This window comes from Sphaerodactylus townsendi, linkage group LG03 (genome assembly GCF_021028975.2).
Source record: "Sphaerodactylus townsendi isolate TG3544 linkage group LG03, MPM_Stown_v2.3, whole genome shotgun sequence".
Lineage (NCBI taxonomy): Eukaryota > Metazoa > Chordata > Lepidosauria > Squamata > Sphaerodactylidae > Sphaerodactylus > Sphaerodactylus townsendi.
In genome coordinates this window covers 94178515-94202917 of record NC_059427.1, presented here as the reverse complement: position 1 = coordinate 94202917, position 24403 = coordinate 94178515, and the positions used below count along the sequence as shown (strand labels likewise).

At 38.4% G+C, this 24403-nt stretch overlaps 1 protein-coding gene across 7 annotated transcripts in view; it reads right to left on the bottom strand.

Annotated features, from left to right (window-relative positions):
* TCERG1 (transcription elongation regulator 1) overlaps positions 1-24403 on the bottom strand; it is a 63623-nt gene that overhangs the window by 5946 nt on the left and 33274 nt on the right. For all 7 annotated transcript variants that reach the window (XM_048487639.1, XM_048487641.1, XM_048487644.1 and 4 more), the window contains 8 exons: positions 23970-24130; positions 16913-16979; positions 15979-16114; positions 14562-14651; positions 13586-13704; positions 10455-10605; positions 5359-5523; positions 1606-1788 (listed from right to left, as the gene is read on the bottom strand). In XM_048487639.1, the coding sequence (XP_048343596.1) occupies positions 1606-1788; positions 5359-5523; positions 10455-10605; positions 13586-13704; positions 14562-14651; positions 15979-16114; positions 16913-16979; positions 23970-24130 (1072 nt within the window). The remainder of the gene's footprint in view (positions 1-1605; positions 1789-5358; positions 5524-10454; positions 10606-13585; positions 13705-14561; positions 14652-15978; positions 16115-16912; positions 16980-23969; positions 24131-24403) is intronic.

The window sequence follows — 24403 nt, the reverse complement described above, 5'->3', positions numbered from 1 at the left end:
TGAAAAATTAGATCTCATAACACTATGTAACTGCCATTTTGGCAGTTGCTTAATAACCTCACTGCAGCTTGAGTGTGGTAAAAGTAGCTTTAAGAGAAAAGATGGCAGCAGGAGAGCTCGGGAGGAAGAAAGATACAGCAGTGAGGGGAAAGGAAAATAGCTGGTTCTGCTGTCAGAGAAGAGGAAGTTGAGGAAAAAAACAAAACAAGATTTTAAGCTTTCACGTTTGTAAAAACTATTTAAAACATGTAGAAAGTGTGTGCTGCCAGAGAAAAATAAAATGGATTAATGGAAATTGCCTATATTCTTAGATTCAGTAACGTAGCAAAGAAAAGGGATGGCAGATGCAAATTTTTTACTGTATTCTGCTTATCTCCGCAGTTTTATCTAACCCCAAGAAAGTTTATTTCCAGCATTGCAGAGGAAGGTGACTAAATGACTCTTCCAGCTCTTTATGTCAACAGAGCTGTGGTGATGATAGAGTGGCTACTAGTTTATACAAGTCTTGAATCCCAGAATCAATTTTCCTAGGGGTGGAAAAAGCTATCGGGAGGAAAGGAATATACAAAAGATCTGCAGTATTTGCTCCCAGAAATCTCTAGTTCCTACCCAGAAATTTTTGCTTTCCTCATTCTTTTCATTTCATTCTTCCCTCCATTTGTTGCCCTTTCTCTAGCTCAGCAACCTTTACCACCGAAAGAGCCATTTGGACCCATTTTCCACGGCCCCGAAAATCTACTGAGCCGGAGAGGTGGCTCCACACGGAGCCTCCTCCGGTTCGGCCCCTCCACTCTCCTTTCCTTCCAGCGCTGCTCTGGAGAGCTGGAGGGACACACCCGCGCTACCCTCCGACCTCCAGGCCATGTGGAGCCGCAGTATAAGGCTGAAAGAGCCGCATGCGGGTCCGGAGCCGCAGGTTGCAGACCCCTGCTCTAGCTAGAGTTGTGCAAAAATAATCACACAGGTATGAAGTCATCATTTTATGCATATGTGCATTGTTATTGGATTTCTATGTCATTCAGTCAGTCAAGTCTTTGGGAACAACAAACAACAAATCAACTATTATCCAAGACGAGAAGAGCAGGAAAGATGAAACAGGATCAGTCTGGATAAATTATCAGATTTAACCTGACACATGAAAGTAAGATGCCAGGAAAATGGCTAAGACTCAGATATTCCAGATGAGTAGATTCAAGAAAAGGCTCTGCCTCTGGTAACAACCCACCTAAGTCACAAACAGAAAGGCCTCAAAAGATGTCTTCCATGGTTGGGAGGCTCGCATAGGAGCAGGTAGTTCTTTTTCCTGGATGTATCATTCATTCGGTATCTTTCTTGTAACTCACTGTTAACTCTAATCAACTAAAAATACAACCTTTCTCTGTTCTTCGTATTATGGGTATAGTTTCTTTGACAAAAGAGAAATGAAAGAAAACTATAGAACAGAAATTATACTGGAGTTGTGATAACATGGTTATCATTCACACTTTGATCTTGCCGTCCAACTCTCGACAACTTCACAAATTAAAAACAGGTAATAACTTTATATCTTCCTTAAACATAAAAATATGCTCGCCCTTGTTAATCTTAAATAAAAAAAATCCTCACCATGTCCGACAGGAGAGCTTTGAAATTCTGGATGGCCTCTTCCCGTTTGTGCTGTTCGCGTTCTCTGTCAATTTCCTTTGTCTGCTCAGAACGAGCTTTCTGAACTTCTCTTTCACGTTCACGCAGGCTGGCTTCAATGCGAGCCTGTCTTTCTAATTCCTTTTCTTTTTCAGAGTCCACATTCTGAAACATATACGGAATTACGTGTTACATTCTGCTGCTAACAAGAAATAACTCAGAAATTGGATAAAGAAAGCAAACACAACATGGTTAAAATGAGACCATTTGTTTGAAAAACTGTCGTCAATGCAAATATTTAAGAACTTTTGGTTTAGCCTTGTACACTGTAGCCACAGTGGTTTTAAAAATGAGAACTCACCAAATAAAATGCCTAAAAATGATTCTTTGCAGATAGAGAAGAAACAGAATACCTACAAAATTATAACAGCTGAGCTTTGCTTATTTTAGGAGTGGAGTACAAACCACAGCCAGCATCCAAAGAACCATATGACTTGTTCTGCATTGTTTCAGCTGGCTTTGGGCTTCAGTTTTTCGAACAGCAGTTCTTCGCGTCACAGCTGGAAATACAATGTGTGTGGGAGAGAGTGCTGTTCAAAGAAAAAGGTTTTTAAGAAATTGCAATGGATATATTCTAGCCCTGGGATGCTCCTAAAAATTGGCATTTTTACCAGAGGATTGAATATTTCAAATACTCGTTTTAAAACAGAATCCTAACTTTTGCTGATAATAGGTGGAAACTGTGAGTAAAGGGTTAGCAACTGTTAGCAACTACAAGGATTCTCTAGTGACTTAGTGACTGGTTAAAAAGGAAGTAGAAGGCCCATGGCACAGAGTGGTGAGGTGCAGTATTGCATTCAAAACTCTGTTCATGACCTGAATTTGATTCTTACTCAGCCTTCCACCATAAAATAAGTACCCAGCTCACTAGGGATAAAGTGTAGACAGCTGGGGAAGGCAATGGCAAACCACTCAATAAACATAGTCTGCCTGGTAAACTTCATGATGTGATGTCCCCCTATGGGTCAGTAATGACCCAATTCTTATATAGGGGACATTTACCTTTAAAAACAGAAAGCAGAGAGTAGGAGTTAATAGCAGTTCTCACACTGTGCAAAACAGATGCTGGACTAGATCGATCTTTAATATGTGCTGAACATCAATTGGGATGTATGCTGCTCTGAGCCCTTGTGAGGAGGGTGGTGCACAAATTGAATTAATTAATTAATTAATTAGTGGCTCCTATTATCCTTTTCCCTTAGTGTTAACAGCATAGTGTTTGTTTGCTCATTAGGAGGCTCCACTTGCATATATCTACTTTGAGGATCTTTTTAATTTATTTATAGATGAAGGTGAATTTCTAGAACAATACCAATTATGAGAACTGCAGAGTTTGCTAATGCTAAAGGTTACATAAACTACAAAGTTCACATTGCTTATCCATTCAGTGACAGAATTCCTAAGCCAGAGTGCAAACAGCTGTTTTGTGACATTGCAGTATTATTGTTAAAAGAGCAGCAATTTCAAACTTGAGTTTTAAAAGGTATATACCACCTGGACTGAGTAACATTATTTTTTAATTTATCAGTTAGCCCTAGAATGTCATCCCAAGTGATGTTCAGCTCAATTTGATTCAGCTCCTCAGACATTCTCTTCTATATTAGTTGTTACAAAATAGGCAGCTGTCCATTATGACAAAAAGAAAAGAAAGAACTGAGCATTTCTAAAAATTCTTTATCCTCTTCCATCAAACCTTTCACTCCATTACTGCCCAACTGCCTCTCTGGCTAGATTATTGCTTCTGATGTGAAGATAGAACACTCTTAATTTAGTAATTTAGTAACAGACTCTTCAAACTGTCTTTTTTGCATTTATTTATCAATATAGATTTGCCTGAATCTGGATAAGACTTTTTAAAGGAATTTTTCCTGTCTTTTATGACTTCTTTGACTCTAATTATCAGCTATGCTGGTGTCCTCTTAGTTTTTACTATATCTTTTACATTATGCAGCATCCATTCTGAACTTCAATTATTATGCAGTCAAATAACTTCAAAATATCCTGAAAAAATATGACTGTCCTTATTCCTTCTGAGTTTCTTGAACAGCTGGGGACAGCTGGCTGGCTTAGACCACCAGGTGGCAAGAGGACCATGGAGAGGCCAGCACCCACATGACTCCCATTCCAGGCTTTCCCCAGCAGAGGGGCTGGGGCTGGTGTTCATCAAGTGGCAGTGGGTTGCACGATGCCAGTTCCAGGATCTGTCCCCACGCTGTGCCTCTCCTCTTTTGCCTGGATTTAATGAAACAAACTGTGGCCAAAATTTTTACCATGTGTTTATCTTTCCCCCTGCCTCACCACCAAACCCTTCTTCAGCCAGCAAAATAGAGTCCAGGAGACAGAAGTTGAAATCACCCATATAACACCTCCTCCTCCAGTTGCCTCTGTTATTTCCTTCTCCATATCAAGATCACCATTAGACTTTTGATTAAGTGGGCAACAATGTGTTTCCAGCATTAAATTAGTTTTCAGAACTGTTAGTTCCAACCACAGCAATTCTGTGGGAAAGTGTATTCCTCTTCAGTTTTTTATTTTACTGGAGTCTATGCTGTGACACACAAAGCAACAACGCTCCTGCTTTGTTTCACCAAGTTTTGGTAATGACCTTGATTTCATCTAGCAACAAGCACGAGAGCTCTCCTCATGTTGGTTTGGAGGCCTCTAGCAGTTACAACGTATTTTGTTCCCAAGTGTCCTTGGCTTACATTTTTTCCCCAACCCTTTGGGTCTTAAGCAGCAGCTATTTCAGGGGTCTGCAACCTACAGCTCTCCAGATGTTCATGGACTACAATTCCCATCAGCCCCTGCCAGCATGGCCAATTGGGATTTGTAGTCCATAAACATCTGGACAGTCACAGGTTGCAGACCCCTGTGCTATTTTCTATTTACCCCATCTTCTCTTATGAGATGAGCCATTCAAAACTGGACTGGATGTAAATCCTAGTTACATAGATTTATCTAGCACCCCTCAAACTTTAACGTTTAAATTTAGACTGACTACCCATGTCTTCTAGGAGCCATCCAAGTTCTCTTTAAAGACAAAAACAGTCTAGGATCTGGCTATTCCTCTGAGCTGTCTAGTATGCTTAGATCATCTAATTAGCCCTTGTTCCACGTACCACTTCAACAGAAGCTAAGCGTCTTGTTATGAGAAATAAGAACTCCAACCTGTCTGAGTCAGTGAGTCGGTAACTACACCTCTTCACTGTTTTACATTTTTACCAGGTCCCTGAATGTATCTGTTCACTAAGTGTTTGAAGAATGAAGATTTTTATCTGCTGGACTGCTATCATTAATCTGTTTTAAATTGTTTTAGCACTGTCAGGACTATTCACTGTTTCCATTCTCAGAACACAGTAGTAAGCGTTATGATACAGACTAAGCTGTAAAGCTAACTTTCTATGATTACCGCACATATAGGCAGAGATATTCTCCTTTTCATAAAACAGGCATTGTATTACCCATTGTTTTATGCTTTCAGAAAACAAAGCCCACGTATATATTTAATAATGTAACAGCACAACAAGGATGCAAACCTGGGAATGAAACATGAAAGCAGAAAGGTACATAATCAATCAATAAAGAAATATAATAAACATTACTTTCAGAGGAAGTTTTTCAAAGTCTGGTGAAATACTCAGAAAACCAAAGGAATTATTATGGCAGTATACATACTTTGGCTATTTTTTCAATATACTGTTTAAAAAGATCCTCCCTTTGTGAAGAACTATCCACAGCTTTGTAGCGTGGGTCAGCCTCTACTTTGTCCTTCACTTTGCTCCAACGAGACTGACTGTCCAAGTGGTGATTAGACAACAGTTCAAAGAAGTCCATTTTGATCTATATTTTAAAGAGAAGACAAATGGGGAATGGGAACAAATGAAGAGAGACTGATTGCTTGCAACTTTATTTAAAAATGCAGAAGCAGACTTACCGTGACGGCAAGTATTATATTTACTATCTACAAAATCAAACTTTCCCCAGAATATTATTAAATTTTAGAATTTAGGATCTTTAATGTCATTTTGGATGGAACTCTTATGAATGTATTACAAGATAGCATATAATGCAAATGTATTCAAAATGAACACTGAATAGTTTGTTAAATGACTATTTAGTTATTAACTAAGTGAGCAATACAATTTTAGGCCTTTATCCAAAGAGGATGTTTACACATGGATGTGAAAACTTCCTCAACAGGTAGAGTTTCTTTGAAAAAAAATGTACTAGTCTATTCTATGCTTCTAATCTAGGTAGGAAGTGGTACATCTTATGCACATTTGGAATTGGGTTTCTCAAAAGCTCTATAGAACACCCTGACAGTCCACCCTGTGTCAAAATGAACTCTCTATAAGCAAGACAGGATATATGCAAGGTTTGTGCAAGCCTTCCTCTTTAAAGGAGAGAGAGTTTGTGTGCATGGAGGGGAGGGAACAAACAATTGTTCACATTTTCCCACCTATGTGAATTAGTTTTCCAATGTTAACTGAAAACCTATGTGAATTAGTGTACAAACTGGCCCACTGCTCCATCACGCATGTGAAAACTGAATTAATGGATTCCAGGCATTATGCAAACCACTGGAAGTTGTTCTTTCACAGGAACAGGGCTTGGTGAACAGTCCCCTTAGACTGGACTTGAAGCACCAATTCATGTAACTTCTGATTTGAGGAATATGTTATCAACAGTGATGAATAAGTTAACATTCCAAGAGCACCATGGGTAGCAACTAGCACTGGATAAATGAACTAAAAAATCATGTATAAATCAGAAACAATGTTTTGTAATTTACACTGTCAGCAGTTTTGTCATAAATTTTTTAAAGGACAGAAAATGTATGAATTATAACAAAGCCATCTAACATTGCTATGACTCAACACAGGTGAGTCATTCTATACTGATCTGTCCCATATAGCAATCTTCCCTCTCCTCCCATATGAACAAATGCAAAATCTACTACTGCATAACACACACATATTTATGCGCAGTTTGTTTAGAACCTACACAGATGTTTTCTATTATACATATGATAGAAGCTGAAGTACAGATAAGCTGTCTGTGAAAATCAATTTCTCATGCGCTTTTCAACCGCATAGCTGCAATAGCATTTTTAGAGGGTTGTGATGGTGAAGCTAAAATTGCTGCAATCACATGTAGAAGCGCTTCACATAAATGGTTTACCACACAACACTGTGTTCAGACGCACACTAGGCCTTTGACTCATGGAAACAAGCTTCTCGTTAAGCCCAGTCAACATGTTGCTAAATGGCCAGGGCCTTGTTCATGAAGCTAAGCATTTGGCCACCAGAACACCACCAAACGTTTCAAGAAAAGATATAGCAGGACTACAGCTAATTTAACTTTACTAATTATGATTCATTTATAAGCTTGACCAGATCTTATGTTGTTTAACAACCTCCCAGCCTTAATATAATATAGGAAAGCAGTTCCTACAAAGTATGCTGCTTGACACATATCTGCCACCTTAGCAGCAATATGACAATCCAGTTCCCTTCAAATAGCAGTTGTGTACAACACAATGCTAATAATCTGTAATTTCCCTCAACCATATTATTTGGTTTTCCACAAATTATTTTGATATGCAAGAACAATTTTTAACTTGGATAATCTGAAGGCAATAAAGAGTAGGTAACAGCCTCTCACTGTTACATGCAGCAACTCTGTTCATCAATAATGGTGGCAAGGTTAACCACACCAGTGCTTAAGAGTATACATAGTAGCCTTGAACTTATTTTTAATAAAAATGTTATTTCAAAGCTAACTTTATTACAACATGCAAGTAGTATCAAAACATGAAGTTTTCTAAGCCATACATTTGAACATTATGTTTAAATAGGAAACCTTAAGATTCAGGTGTTTTCACAAGAAGCTTTAAAGTAAGGGTAACTGAACAGACACACCAAATGGGGGAAATACATTTCTACTTTCATTTTAGACAGCCAGTTAAGGTCATTAATCAATCTTCCACCCAAGACACTGCTGAAGTTCATCTGGAACACTACATACACGAAGTGGGTCTATCAACAATGGTATCTGATATCCACACAGCCTGCTATCCTGTCTCTATAGAAACTAGCAGCTGTCATTCTCATTCTAGCTAAAAAGCCAGCACGAACTCACCGCCTAGTGCTGCTGCCCCTGCCAAAAGCTGACAACCGATGTTTAAGCTAAAGGCAATTCTTCCACTGTCCTGTTCAACAAATGAAGCCAATGAAGGATGCTAATATTTTTATTATTTTATGGTTGAAAGAAGATATAGAATTTCTAGTAGCAATAAACAAAAAATGGGCAGCATAACACCTCACAGCAAAGAACAGCGACAGTTTAAAAAAAACACAGTACATGGACTTTTAGTATCTTAAGTGGTTACTTATTGTAACTATCGTCTTTTAAAAAACAACATTTTGGGAAAAACTCTACCCTGCTTTTAAGTTTTCTTTTAAAATGAACTTAACAACTCTAGGGGGAAAACAAACACTGAAATTGTGTAGATTTACAAAGGACAAGACACTGGCCTGAGCATCATTCAGTGCTCACAACAAACACTGGGTGCAGCCATATCTAAATATGCCATGTCCGAAAGACTTGAATCTTTCCTGCCTTCCCCTAAGAGTGTGGCTAAATGCCAGAAGCCTAGTAAGATATATCTTACAACTCCCTCTTCAGCCCCAAAATGTGATAAGATCTTTTAGGACTAGAGATATAACCTTTCTTTAATTTCATGAAATCAAAGAACCACACAGAAAGAAAATGTCAACATACTAGTGCTATACTTCAAACCCTTACTTTAAAGCTTTGTGGAAATGAGACATAATCTTAATTCAGACCTTTTTGCTGGAAAACTGGCTGAGAAAGCTTCGCTTAACTCAATAACCACTTTTTAAACTTTTAGATTTTTACACAAAAGCACAGCAAAAGCAAATAGGTCTTAAAATACTTTGCGTAATTAGGAGAATTTCCCCCTCTTTTTTGCAGTTTACACATTCTGGGCACAACTCTCATCACTTCACAAGGAAAAAAACTGAAAAAATGTAAAGTACCGGAACTGCGGGAGGCTAAAGTCACCACACAGAGATACCAATTCTTTCCTCACTAGGGAATCCCATAATAGTTTGCGTGTCAGTGATTGACAGCTGTCAGACTGAACTGATTGACAGGCCGCACAGCACAAAACTGTAAAATCTATCCACTTGTTACAAAACAGAATACATAAAATGGTTACAAAAGGCTTTGGGAAAAAAGAAATAATTAGTTTCAAATGCAAAGATAAATACAATTTTTAATTCAAATTTTGTTTGATGTAACATGCAAGCATAAAAGAATTTACTTCATTATTCTCTGATTATAGTTTAGATGCAACACCACCACCTGAAACATGTTGACAGATTTAAAAAGCAGTTTAAGTAAGTTTTCTGGGTTATATGCTTTTGCCTCTAGAAAGCTAATCATTCTGGTATGGATAGTCCTGAAGATGGCCTTAAGATGGCCACGTTCTTTTAGCCTGAGTACCTCATCTACAATATGGAAATAGTAACACTGACTAATGACCAGGGCTCTTACAGGGTTATAACAGGAAAATGCATGTAAAACCTTCTGGTCACTCCAAAAGTGTTAAATAAATGCTAAGTACATTACAAGGAACATGAACCATAAAAAGACACTTAAACACTACCAGTAAAATAGTAGTGGTATAGTGGATAAAACCAGGTGGACTCTAATCTGGAGAACTGGGTTTGATTCCCACTCCACATGAGTGGCGGACCTCTCATCCGATGAACCAGATGTTTCCCCACTCCTATGTTCCTGCTGGGTGACCTTGGGTTAGTCAGTTTGTTCAGAACTCTCTCTCAGCCCCACCTACCTCACAAGGTGTCTGTTGTGGGGAGAGGAAGGGAAAGGAGTTTGTAAGCCCCTTTGAGTCTCCTTAAATAATAACAGATTCATTTTTCAATTGTGAAAGTTCCCAGAAGGATTTTAAACAAAATAACATTACATGCCTCCATTTACATCCCCCTCTTACTGAAAAGAATTTATATTAGCATCATGTCATAACCTATGAAAGGCAACAAAAATACCAGGAATGATTAGGTTTCAAAGAGAAAATTTCCTTCATTCATACAACAATAACACAAAGTGAAGGCACTGAAGAAAGTGACTGCACAATTTGATGCTAATACTGTTGTAGCATCAACCTTCCCCAGTTCTGTGCACTTGGTCTCTTGCGCAGACAAATGACATTTGGAATTCATTAATCTTTAACAGGCGACCTTTAATTCTGACCAGCAATCATACTAAAATACATTAACTGGAATATTAAAAGCACGCACATTCACACACACTCACACCACTGAAGTGTTAGCATTTAGAGGTAAAGCAACTGTTTCAAATTTGATCACAAAGACTTCTCATATCTTACTGGCACCACTGAGAGAGCAGGCATATAATGAACTGACTGGAATTTTCCAGTCAGACAAGGCACTTCCTTTTAAACTCTAGGATTTTGAAACCTAGATGTTAATTTAGCAAAAAAAGAGAACATTATGTGAACAACAATATACATAATACTTAATATATACATTTTAAATGTCTACCTAATATCACTAAAAAGGTGGGGAATGCATCAAGAAGGAAAAATTGAGCGCTGGTAAAAGTAATTGGGGAGGAGAACCTAAGAAGACTAGCAATGGCCTTCTCCCACCCCCTCTCACACATACTACTTTCACACACATGGAATAAAAAGTAAATCTTACCTTCTCTCCTCGGGTCTTCGAATCTTCTTTTTCCTTCTTTCTTGCTGCTGTGATAAATTCATTAAACAAGGCCTCCCGATCTTTCATTTTTTCAATTGCTTTGAACCGTGAGTCTTTAGCATGCTTGGCTGCAAATTCACTAAAAGTAGTTCTGCAACAAAATGGTAAGTATACTGATTTGGTAGAGTTTTCTTAGCCAGCATATCATTCACTAGTACAACCGCATAACGTTTCTCTTCAGATGAAACATATGCCATTAATATTAACACACCTGTATCCTTATAACACAGACGAGAGTCCAAGAAGCAAAGCATTATTCTTTTCCTTTAAAAAAAAGTGTTATGCAAGATTTTTCTCATTTAAAAAAGTGTATACATTTATTGCAGTTCTTCCATCAGAGTATAATCTTTCAGTACTCCTATTACCAGCCTGCCCTGTTCATTCATGGTTATGCAAAGTTATCACTCACCATTTAAATATGCCCAAAATGAAACTAATGACAGAAAAATCCAGACTCGTTTAATACTGTATGCAGTGCTTTCCACCCTTTTTTCCTGCAGCATTTATAATTGCAATATTCTCACCTCCAGGGCCAGATTCCAAATCTCAGATGAGCAGTAGATACAGCACTGCCACTTACCTTGAAAAAAACCCCCACTAATGTGCTTTTTCCAAGATCTGATGCTAATCTGGCCCCAAGATTATGTGAGACATTCTAATCCTACGAATGTTTTCATCGCAGCAGGAAATAATTAGACTTGGAAATTCACGCCTACTGTTGCTGTAGGGTAAATTAAAACAAGAGAAGAATTTGGTAGCTTTTTCAATTGACTGAAAGTGAATGTAAACCTATACTAAAGAAAAAAGCTGGAAAGGGAGAGGCTGGACACAAATTCTTGATCATATAAAACACAAGGAGTGCAGAGATCCTTAGAAAAGTGGTACATTGGATGAACGTGGTAAAATCAAAAAATGAAGAGCATCAACAAAACACTGAAGTGCGCTTGGACATTTGTTTCTCCTTACTTGATGCTGACTAAAACTGGAAAAAAACACATAAATACAATAGAAATAATTATGTCTGTGTCCTCTGGGCTACGAAGGACAGCCAGAAATATTTTAACACGAAACCAGTAAAAGAGTTTCACAGAAAACAACTATTTTCAAGATCAGTATTTCATCTTCTTCAATTTGCATTCTACCCCCATTGACCAAGTTACCCAATTGGACAGCTGTTTGCAGAATCAGATGAATTCAAGTATAATAGCAGACCAGTATAAGTCTCAAACATTTCACTTTAGTTTGCTGAAACTATTACATAAAACTAAAACAAATGTACTATTACATCAAAGCAACTTTTATCTGGTTTAGCCTTCAAAAGGAGCAAATTCATCAAAGGCAATGGTGATAGAACCATAATAATTACCTATTAGAAATATGCTGCATAGATGATTAAACTGTGAAAACTCATTTGGTCATTAACCATACAAGGCTGCAAATCCACCACTAAGTAGGAAGAATACAGATCAGGCTTTCCCCATTGTTGGCTGTGGAATGGCTTCCACTTATGAATCGGAGTTGAATAGCTGGTACCTAGATATACTCATGTATTCTGCAATAATGGGAGCACTCAATATACTCAATATAAAATAGTCAATATCACAAACAACTCTGGAATTGCAGCCCGCACTGCCAACTGGTAATGGGCTGTTTCTCATTTTTGTAGTCATGAAAAAACATGAGTTCTCTACGTTACTGTATCATAAGCCATTTGTATTTATTCATTGAAATCTACTGACCCAATCACATATAAAACAATAAACAGACAACTGTGATAAGATAAAAGCATACAGAACAATGTAAAATTTTATACTTTACAATCAGCATCATTTATCAAGCTAAACATAAGCTGTCCGATCCTTCCAGCCTCTGAAAGGAACTTAGTTACAGTCGACATAGTTCTGTTGCTCTTATCCTCTAAAGAGGATCTTATTTAGTAGGGAAAGAGGCTGGGCCTCCCGCATAATCAGAAATGGCATTAACCTCAACTGACATATTCTAAGGTAGAATTTACAAAATAGCAAAAAATATATCAGTGATTCCACCTCTGTGCCATTATATGGACAGATTTTTTGAAGAACAGGGGATGCCTGCAAATCTACCATAGAGCACCTCTGAGGAAAACAGGTTGAATCTAGCCTTAGTGAAAAGCTTTCAATAATGTGGGACAGTCAAATTCTTAAGATAATTTGCTAGACAAAAGGAATTATTGTAACTTAAGCCAAGGGAAATTGAAGAACAGGAAGAGATGGAATGAGTCCATAACTCTGACAAAGTGACATCCTTAAGTCTTTGAGTCACCAATTGGAGAGGCATATCCGGAACCAAAAGAGCAAAAAAAAAGACAGATCAAGTGAGGTTACTTTATGTACAACTGCTCTGGACCAATCGTTAGAACAATCATCTTGAAAAAGATATGTAAGTAAAACTGATCCCCTGGCAAACAGAATGACCTTAAGTCATAGCTTTATGGCTGCGAGCCAAGCTCTAAATGACAGCAGATATTCCCCAGTTTCCAAGAATAGTACAGAACTTTCAACACTTCTGGGGATTTATAGAAGGGCTCTAAGAAATTTGGCCTGCAAACTATCTAACTTCACACTGACATTCTGAATCCATATAAGTGAGGCATATAAAACTTGAGCAGCAAATAAAAAACCCCAGTATCATAGTTTAGTTTATTCAATTTATATCCCGCCCTCCCCCGAAGGGCTCAGGGCGGCGCACAACAATAGTGCAAGTAATCATACACAAAGAAGGTCCATATTTTCCAGATTAGTGTTTTCCACAGCCAATAGGGAGAAGGGGAATCCAGGTCTTGGACTTTGAATGAGCAGAGTCAGTAAATCCATTCTCCATACCACATAGAACAATGTAGATTGTTTCAAATAGCTAATATTAAAATTTGACCTCACAGCAGTAAACTTGCAAAACTGTGGCCTTGAACCAAATCAAATCCTTAAAAGCAACAGAACCAAAGAAACCAGGAACACAGCAGAATGAAATACACATTCTAACTCTACATCATCTGAAAAAGATGTTTCACACCAAATGTGAAAAAAAAATCTTACCTGGGATTAATCTTCGATTCTTCCATCATTTTCTTGAAATCTTCTTTAGCTTGCATTATTTTGTTTTTCTTTTCTTTACGCTCTTCTTCTGCTCTGGTTTTCACATACTGATCAAATACCTAAAAAAGTACCAACCACAATGCTGTATGTCTGTGTGAAACACCATCATCAAAGACATGAAAAGGACAAAGCAAAACTGAAATTATTTTTTCCTGCAGTGCTCCTTTTTAACCCATAAAGGCATCATTTCATTTCAGATTGCGAAATGATTTTATTTTACAAAGATTCCTTAACTGAACAATAATGTAAAACCAGAAATTTTACAACACTTTTGATCAAGAGTATCTACTTCTTGTTTCTGCAATAGAACACATCTTTATTTATTCAAGAGATTTGGATGGCAAGGTGATGGCAAGGAGTGCAGTTACCAATTGATCCGTTTGACCTACTGATGAGATGCAGGCATCTGTTGACACATGCACAATTTTCTTGGAGTCTACCAATGCAGATTGACTAATCCCTTTGGGAAGGGGGGTATCCACAAGGAAAAATCATCTTGCTGTATACTTGGATAAATACTATTCTCTCTAGCCCTCATGACTGGCCCTACATTTTGTTATCTGCACAGGGGCCATGACACCACTATTGAATATAATGATGCTAATTTCCTCAGCATTTGTATTTCTGCTGGATATTCCTGACATTAATATTTTGATATGATTATCTGGGGATGCAGACTGCTGTTTTTGCCAACATAAAAATCTGTATGTATTTGTACATTTGAATGTGAAACTTTCATTTCCCCATAAAACGTCATGAGAACTTCACTGGATGCTCCCCTCCATTGATTATTGGAAATTCCCAGATATCAGAATTCACACTTCTCCAAGAAACCTTTAATTTTTAATGTACCGTATAAATGCTAAGTTTTCCATTAAGACATGTGACTATAATTACCACACAGTGAAAAAAATACCTGTTTTCTTTCTTTAGGGTTAAGAAGCAAGTACCGGGGATCGAAAACTATCTTGTGTAGCTCCTTCTCCCAAGTTGAAAAAGCAGAAACCTTATTTAAAAAAAATAACAAAGAATTGCTGATTTTACTGGCAATTAAACTCACCCAAAGACATGCAAGTTGTGCAGTTTTGCTTGAAACCTACAGGACATCTGTTAAAAAGGAGCCACAACTGAAACCCTTACAGCAGTTTCATCACTAATAGATGATGAGCTACAGGAGGTCAGCATGGCAAATTTCCACACTAATTGGTTCAGAAAAGTCTACATAATTATACAGAACTAACACATACCTAATTACTCATTAAAATAACCACTACTGTGTGACATTTAAAAAATGATACATCAAATGAGAGCTTTGAAGTTCTGCATTATGATTTCCTATGACTCCACAGTTAGTTTTCTAAACCTTCTATTTCTCACTCATGGGAACCAGAAAGCTTTACACAGGAATCGATTTTTGGGCATTACTCAAAAGAAAACAAACTCTTAAAATAAATTTAACCTGAACATTGATTGTTCACCGCAAGCTAAGATTGTTCTACCTCCCATATAATAGATAAGTGATTTTTTAACTCAAATTTAAGCTCACAATTCTGAATCACTCCCCCAATACCTTAGGAATGGACAAAACAGCTAGAAATGTACTGCACTGATGTGAATAAGGTCAGCTGAAGAGAAGGCCACTATTAGCTTTGTTTTACACAAAAAGTCCAATGAATTTCAGATGAGTAATTTCCACAGAAAAATGGTTTAAAGGAGCAAATAACTTATTTAAACCTGAAAATGTCGTGGGAGGGGGATATGAGACTGGAGATGAGGGTTATAAATCAAAACTGCAGGTTGTACACAAAAATCTCCAAGTTAATACCTACCATAAATTAAGGTTGGATATCTCCTCTCATTATTCCCTATGACCCCACAATGTGGAACTTCAACAATTCAAGGAATATTTCTGGGGGGATATTTATTTACTTAATTCATACCCCACTTTTCTTCCCAAGTGGCTCACAACATTCTTCCCTTTTACGTATTTATTGTTACTATTTATTTATAGAACGTCTGCAGCAGTTCTACAGCGCAGTGGCCTCAGAAGTGTTTAATTCTGCTTAGGACTGCACAATAATCAAGTGTACCCAAGCTTGGAAGTTCCTCAACACAGAACATGTACCAGCTTGGAGTGTGTGACTAATATAAAGACCCTTAAATCCTACCAAGTATGTGCTGGCATTACTTTGCAACTGGAGACAGGCGGTATATATTCACTTTTAAGATTTCAGTATCCTTGTATCATAAAATAACTTTTGTTTCAGTCCGACTTAAAACAACTAAGAAAAGTTCAGTTTCAGAAAAGTATTAATATAGGAGTATTTCCTGACCCCTCTCTCAAGGAGCATGTCCTTGAACTGTTTCATTCGAGCCTCCAGAGGAACTATGGCCCTTTCTCGAGCAGCCTTAATTTCAGCTTCCATGGCAGCCTCCTTCTCTGAATCAATGTCTCTGTTATCTTCTTTCCTATAAAAAAATAGGCATACAGCATTCTATAGAGAGTCAACACAATTAAGAAATCTCATTTCCCATCACTCCAGGGAAACAAGTTCAGGTTGAATTTAGATGATATGGTTTCCTGTTCACTGTGCAAATGCCCCCCTTCCCCTGCACAAACCACTGTTGACAATTTAGACTACCAAGCTGCAGGCCAAACAAACTTAGATCTGTTCCAGGGTACTTGCTGAATGTCTGCTGAGAGGATCGTTTGCCATAATAACAGCCATCATGCTGAGCTTTTGTTTGTTTTATGGACAGAACTTGGCCTGGGTCCCACTCTGATTTCCTTCCAGCAAGGTGTCTCTACCCTTGTGCCTGTACTCATGTTCACATGCAGAGGTTTGATAGGGACATTCTATCCTATCTTGAGATGCTTTTTGTCTTCACACCTTGCATCTATTCTATTGCCCAACAGGAGTAGAATCACATTCAATGTCATTTCAAGATAGGATAACTTTATTAGCTGCAAGTAGAATGTATTTTGCTCACATAAACAGGTTGAGTGGCTCACTGCTAATTCCACCCAATTACTATATAGTTATCTTAACACAATGCTATTTAAAAGCTACTGAACAAGGACTTCTGTTGTTTTTATTATTTGGACAAAGGACAGATTCTTCTCCCTGAGTTTTACTCAGCTTTGAAATTCACTTTTCCTCAAAACATTAATAAAAGATATATCATAGGAAGTCTTAATTATCAATTATACTAGAACATAGAATCTCACGTAAATGAATGCCATCGACAAATTTTAGGTAAACTTACTTTCGTTTCTTTGCTTTAATAGGTTCATCATCATTGGTTTCTTCTAGCATTTCATGCTCTTCTTTTACTGCAAGAGAGATTTCCATTAGTAATCTTAAAAGATCATTCAATCCAACTTCATCATTCGTGCCTGCTTGTTGCCCGCATAGTTCTGAGGAACCTACCTCATGTTATTTTTGAAAGACAGAGAGGTACCCTATGGAGATACAACAGCATCTCGAGATCAAAAGAACCATAGTATTTAATCAATCAATAATACATGTCTTCAATTAATATTTTGATAAAAGATGCATCAACTCTAGAACAGTTTCCAGAACCTGTTACCCTCCAAGACATGAGATTAATCCAGATGGAACAGCAAACCATGGTCTGGCAATCAGGAGTCCCTCTGTGGGATTATATTCCCTCAACTCCTATGTGCATTCCTTGTTGATAAACTGCAAACGACATATTCAGCAGGAAATCTGTTTATGGGGAGACTGAATGCAGTTCCCACACAGGTGACTGATGCCATCAGAAGTGATCACTGGTTGTCAAGTAGATAGAGAATTATCTGAATATATCATCAAGGGATAGGTTATTTTTTTCATGGAGTTTATACAGTGATGACATAAGTAACTTCGTGCATTTTTGATCTTTGAGAAGAAGGACTGTTATAGAAGACAGCCTGTAGAATTATGCTAGAGCTTTATATGGCATCTTTCCTATCTTGACTCTCAGTGAAAAAGGTGGACTATACAGAAATATTCAATTACAGATTTCTGCCCTTTTCCAAAGAACAGTTTTATTTACCATAATAATTGTGCACCAAATAAATCGTTAATCAATCAATGACTATTTTATTTGAACTAAAAACTGACCTAGACAGGTTATCTACTTGTCAAATATTTTAGTCAGTGTAATTGAAAGGGTATGTGTACATATACTTCAGCCTCAGCATGTTTTTTTAAGTCTAAATTCCATGGGTGTTCAAAATATTAAACGTAAATATATTGTCTTAGATCAGGGATCCCCAACTTGTGGCCCCTTAGCTCTTTCTGTGTGGCCCTCCAACCTGCTTTTTTGTTTCTCTCACCCACAAGGCATTTTCCCTCAAAACTATACTGCTCTTTCTGCCTCAAGAGGCACCACCTACTGTTGTTTTTCCTGTCAGTTTCTTGCAAAAAACACAATAGCAACATTATTCATTCTGGTACTCATGGTTCCTTCTTTCAGCCCCCTCTTGGCCTTATCCTCCATACTAGCATTTAGGCCATTCTGGCAGCTGTGCCAGCCAGTCAGCAAACCTCAAGTACTTGTACCACTCAGCCTTTTCACTCCCCCGCTCCATGCATGACCATGTTGAAGGCTATATGTATGCAAGGAAGTTAAATATGTGAATGGGTAACAGAGATGTCTGGCCTGCTTTTGCAAAAAAAAGGGGAGGATTTGGGGGGAAAGGACAGTAAAAGGACTGGTATTTTTGGAGAGAAAAAAGGATATAAAGTGTTTTTCATACTGAAGATTTCTAGAGGTTCCAGTCAAGAAGGCTCCTCTAACAGGCTTTCAAAGTTAAAGGTAAGATTGCTGTTGCAGGCAAAGCATCCTTCCTTCTTTAACAAGAGTTGGTTGCTCTGACTTCTTGCTTTGCTTGCTTCTGCCTCTCCCATTTCACCCACTTCAGCTAGGAGTGCTCTCATGCCTCTGTGATTGCAGGAGCCAGTGAATGATCCCTTGGCTTGAGAGGGAAGGAGTACACTCAGTAGTGAAGTTTATGGTATTCCCTTTCCCACATATTCCTCCAACCAAGTTCCTCTCCTCCCAGCTGACATTTTGTTTCTTATGACTGAGGCTTGCTTGGATGGCAGGTACTGGATGTGTGTGTGCATCCTGCGTATAAAATTTTAATTTAATAGCATATTCTCTGTTCCAAGAGGGAGGCTGCCCTTTTATTTACTCTTTTTCTCTACTTGCCCTTTTTTGGATGGCCTCAAATATTTATTAGCATGTGTAGATTTAAATCTTAAGGTAGTATGTTTATTAAGAAATAAATGTCATAGTATCCAATGTGCTCTGGATTGCAACGCCGCCATCTGGTAGGTCACATTCATAAACCATTTTTAAAAAATTCTTCCTAGCCTATGCATTTGGCCAAATATTCCTGAGGTCTAGTCTGTAGGGTAGGAAGTGGCCCAATCAATACCCCTGAGATTTAATGAGTAGGGTAGGTAGGGATACAGGGGTCTCTTCTCTTCTTTGGCATTGTTGAAATGGAAATCCATTTTGAAACAATATTTTGCTGTGGAATCTTTTTAGCTACACATGTTTACCTAGTCAGTGTGGGGTTGTTGTAGCTGTTTTGTGTCAGCCAAGGCATTAATGTCCAAGTCAAGGTTTGTGACATTAAAATGTCATGTAAATGCTCATTTGTAAGTCCTGACATATATTTGGATTTCACAATTTTCATCTTGGAAAAAGTGCATTCACAGATGTACGTGATGCCAAAGACTGTGAACATGTGTGTCAGATTTCTATTCTGGTTTATCGGATATATTTATCACCGTAAAGAAATTCAAAGAAAATCTTTCTGTCTCTGAGATTATCGCTGGCTTGCAGATCAATTATTTTCATCTTCTGGTGCTACTTCAAATGGATTCTGAAATATTCACATATCCTTTCTAGGCTTATGACAATCAGTGTATCTGTTCTGGAATTCCACCTGCAATAGGTTCAGTGCTTTTATGTGCCTTTCAACAGTGGCATGATGATAGATGGAGGAGAGATGAATCTTCTGGTCTTTTTCATAACACATCAAGGAATGGTATGTAGGGTGATGCTGTCGTATTGGAAAGAACAAAGCTACTTGGAAAGAACAAAGCTACTTCAGGAATCACTGGGGAGGATACAGACCATGGGACTGTGCCTAGGAAGCCTAGTACTCGGCCCAGGAACATCAGATCTGTTGAAGCCGACTCCACATACAGGGCAACAGTTTCCTGAGGGTTGAGGCAACATCCTGCCAAAATGGAGTGGTTATGCCTAACTGCAATATGGACTGTGTAGAAGGTATGCTACTCCTGGAGAGTCTGTAGTGTCACATATCCTTGAGACTTTGAACTCTGGATAGTGATCTGATTAAGGATAGACCAGGGGTAGGGAACCTGCGGCTCTCCAGATGTTCAGGAACTACAATTCCCATCAGCCCCTACCAGCATGGCCAATTGGCCATGCTGACAGAGGCTGATGGGAATTGTAGTTCCTGAACATCTGGTGAGTCGCAGGTTCCCTACCCCTGGGATAGACGTACTTCTGTTTATCTTTTCCATTAGCAGCTTGTGTCAATATAAAAACAAAGAGATGATTTCACCAGCTTGCTCACTCGCTACTGCAAGGTTTGACAGATTCTCAGAGAAGACCTGGGGAACAAGCAGCTGACTTTAGAAAAGATGGGGAAGAGTAGGATCCACCTACTCCTTCTGTAAGCTTTTCTGCTGGATCCAACCCAGTGAGGTGTTCAAACACTGCAACTCAGCATTAGTTTACTGCTGGATTTCAGGCATACTGACCTGAGCAGTATGTTTACATCTAGAAATACATAAAGGGGCCAAATTTTCCAGGATCAAAGGCACTGTTTAATTACTTATATTTAGATTAATACAATGAAGGCTTGAAATGGTTATTTTACAAACAATTATGTCTTTGCTTAAACCATGATAATCAAGAACTGCTGTGTGAAAATTGATTTGGTGTGTATGCACATTTGGAGACAAAGAAGGGGGGTGATAAATGATACTGAATCTCAAAAGAAAAAAGTAACCTTGAATCTCAAAAGGAATCTTTGAGAAGGTCTTATATAAAAAAGAAAGGAAAATATGCTGTCAGAAGTACCTGACTCAGCTTCTTGACCTGAAGGGACTTCAGGAGCTCCCTCCTGGAAGGGGGTCAAGACTCAGAGCAGATGGTGCTTAATCTTTAAAGCATGATTCAGAAACCATCTGCATATGCCCTCCAAGGCAGAATCTGATATTCTACATGGAACTAGAAATACTAGGGACAATGCAGTTATATTCACCACATTAGTCAACAGACCTTGCCAGATATTGTTCAACATATTTTGACCAAGTTGGGGCAAAACTGATCCAAAGACAATCCTCTGACCTTGTAGATGTATCAAAGACATATGAAAAGCATCATCCAAAACAGTGTGCTGCTCAGAACACCTTCTGTTCTTTCATTTAAACTGAACCTAGGGACAAAGTAATAGTAGTCCTACTCATGGCAATCAGTTGAAAAAGACAATGGTTCATCTTTTCCAGCTACTCCCTTCCCATCAGTTGCCACAGATACTTGAGAAGTGAAGTACTCTATGAAAGATAGATACTTTGATCCTGCACTGAGCAGGGCATTGGACTAGTTGCCTTCCAACTCTATGATTCTATAACGCCCAAGAAGGGGCATGAACTCATGCTTATTGTCTGTCCCCTAAAACCTGGTATTAAGAGGTATATTACCTCCGAGGTACATTATCTTGGAAACCTCCATTCCGCTGTTAGGATTAATAGGTGTTAAATTTGCCTTATCTTCTCTCAACAACATTTAATCATGGAATTCAACCACTGAGTATTTAAAAATTTCTCCAGTGTGTTCTAAGTGATTACACAAAAAACCAGTACTCCTTACCAGCATGTTGCCTGATTAGCCAATCTTATTATCCTTAATATGTATATAATGTAAATAAAAACACAAATGGAAAGATAATGATCTGTCTTAAACTCTTCAATGAATTCACAGCAGTGATGAGGTCTAGACTGAAGCTTTCTGCGTTTCTAGGAACAATTCAGAATGGTGGTTCTTATCAACAGGGCCCTAAATTACTTGAGGTCAGGGTACTTGAGGGACCTTCACTATTATATAGTCCACCAGCTAAGATTGTCTTTTCAAGTCCTCCTCTTTGCAGGCCCACCTGAAGAGGTAAGTCAGGTAAGACAGGGCTTTTTTGATGGTGGTCCCTCATCTTTAGAATGCTCCCCTTCAAAGGCCTATGGTGCTTTCATTTAGGCAGCAAATCAAAACATTTATTTTTACCCAGGCTTTTAACTATTAACAGTCTCATCTATTAATATTATTTTAGAAAGCCCCATTTGGTTTATGTGCTTTTATGCCCTGGCTCTTTGGGGAGAATCCAAAACAAGTCTAATCAGAGGAAAGCCCCATGTTATTCAAGGTAGCTCAAACCTAAGAAAATGTTGTTAGCCCTGCCCTGCCCTGCCCTGCCCTGCCCTGCCCTGCCCTGCCCTGCCCTGCCCTGCCCGCCCTCCCTCCCTTCCTTCCTCTGGGCAAGCTGTTTTATTGACTGATTTTGTTTTATAATGTGTTTTACTGAATTGTTTTACTGTATTGATTGGTTTTGTTTATTGGTGCAAACTTCCTTTAGACAGCAAATACAACTACTAAATAAAATAAATAAAATCACCATTTTATTTCCTTAACACTGGTATATCTGTAAGAGCAGCAGAAATGAACAACTTACTTACCTTTTTCACATAAGCAGCAAAACTGGGGGAGGGAGATCTCCACTATAATTTTCTAAGAAGTTCCTAGTTACAAGATATGAGCACCTAGAGACTTCAAAACTAGGATACCAGATATTGGTATTAGTGGTATAGTCTGCCTCAGAAAAAGATGTTAATAGGGTTGTATATTCCTTTACCACAGAACTCAACATGCCAGACTTTCTTGGGTGTAGAATGCTCTGCCTAGGTCCTAGTGCCTATCTAGATCTGCTCCCCCATCCGCTTGAAAATATAAATACATGCTCTTGTATTAAAGTACCATGTTCATTAATGCACAAAATAATGGTTTTGACAAAGGCAGCATGTAAAAATGAATTATAATTTTCATATTCATTCGGGACTATATTCTAATGTGGAAGCATACAACTTTCTTAACCAATGAACCTCAACTGACCATACTAACATCTTTTTCTGAAACAAAGTATAGAAGGATGTATGTGGGCCAGCTGAGGCAGGATCCAGTGGTATGAATCTAATTCATCCCTCACAAACCTCACACAGTGAGGAAAGGGATACAATGGGCCACACCTTGGTGTAACTTAAGCCAGAAGCTGCTACTCCGTCCCAGGCAGTCCAACTGCAGACCTACAGTGAAGCATCCACCTCTTGTGTGTGTTTATGTGTGTGGTTTTTTTTTTTTTTGGGGGGGGGGGGGGGGGGGGGCAGTAGGGTCCAGTTACCCACTTACAAGTTCCAAGCCACTTTTAAGATGGTTCACTGAATCCTTCCAGACATAAAGTTTTAAGCCATCAGGTATCTTCCTTGGAGCTCTCAGTGGCTGCACAAATTATCATATGGGGTTTTCTTGGCTGCAACCTAAATAACTACAAGTCTATCTGAAGAGACTCCCTGGTGGTCTTTATAAAAACTGATAAACAGTTAAACCATGCTCACCTGAGGGAAGATTATCAACTAATGTGTCATAGTCACAAAAGATATGGAAGCCTAGTGTTGAGGACACACTCACCCCACCCCCCACCCCCGTGTGGTTGCTATTGTGGTGTAACAGGTAAAAGTACTCAACAACAATTGGAAAGTCAAGGTTCAAAGCTCTGCTCACTATGAACACTGGGTGTTGCACTCCAGTCAGTATGTTCCCATAAGACCTCTGATTACCAGACTTAACTACCATCTTCAGTTCTACGGAAAACATAACACAGAATCCAATGATACAATCACAGTAGTTGAGAGGGGTGTAGTCCCCAAAAGTCCAAGTTCAATTCTATTATCCATCAGAGTCTGTCTTCAAGGACTCTGTCACCTACTGGACAGGGAAAAGAATCCCAGTGGAGGAACTACCCTAACCCTACCATGAAGAGCAAAACCATGCAGTTAAATTCTGTTGATTCTGAGCTGTTACAATGATAACATTTGCTCTCAGTACCATTTGTAAAGTACTCCTTGCTTCAAAATGAGCACAAAACTGGAACATGTGAGAAAGAATTTTAAAATTATACATCACAATATTGAAGGGGAAATTAATATAAAACAGATGTAGTTCTTACTTGTTTTTTTCCCCTCATCCATTCCTTTTTTGTGAGGAGGCTCCTGAATAATTTTGTCCACATCTGCTCTTCCTATTAGGTCATCTGGTCGGTCCCACATAGACAGACGAGTGGTAGGGTTATAAAAGAAAACTCGCTCATCACCAGTCCATACCACACACCTATGGAAAAGACATAAAACTTGTTTACCTGTATTATAAGGTTTTGTTTAAAAACCAAAGTCATGATCAGACAATTTTATACATACCTATAGTGATAGCCACAGGTCTTTTTCAGTTAATCTCCTATGTTATATGCACTTAAACACCATTGAAATAAGTGGTATCATCCAACTCTGTGTTGGACTGATGTCCCTATGCTTTAGGAACAGAAAGCAGTCCTTTGGATAGTGGCCACTGTCTTTAGGTCCATCACTGCAGGCACACAAACTAAGC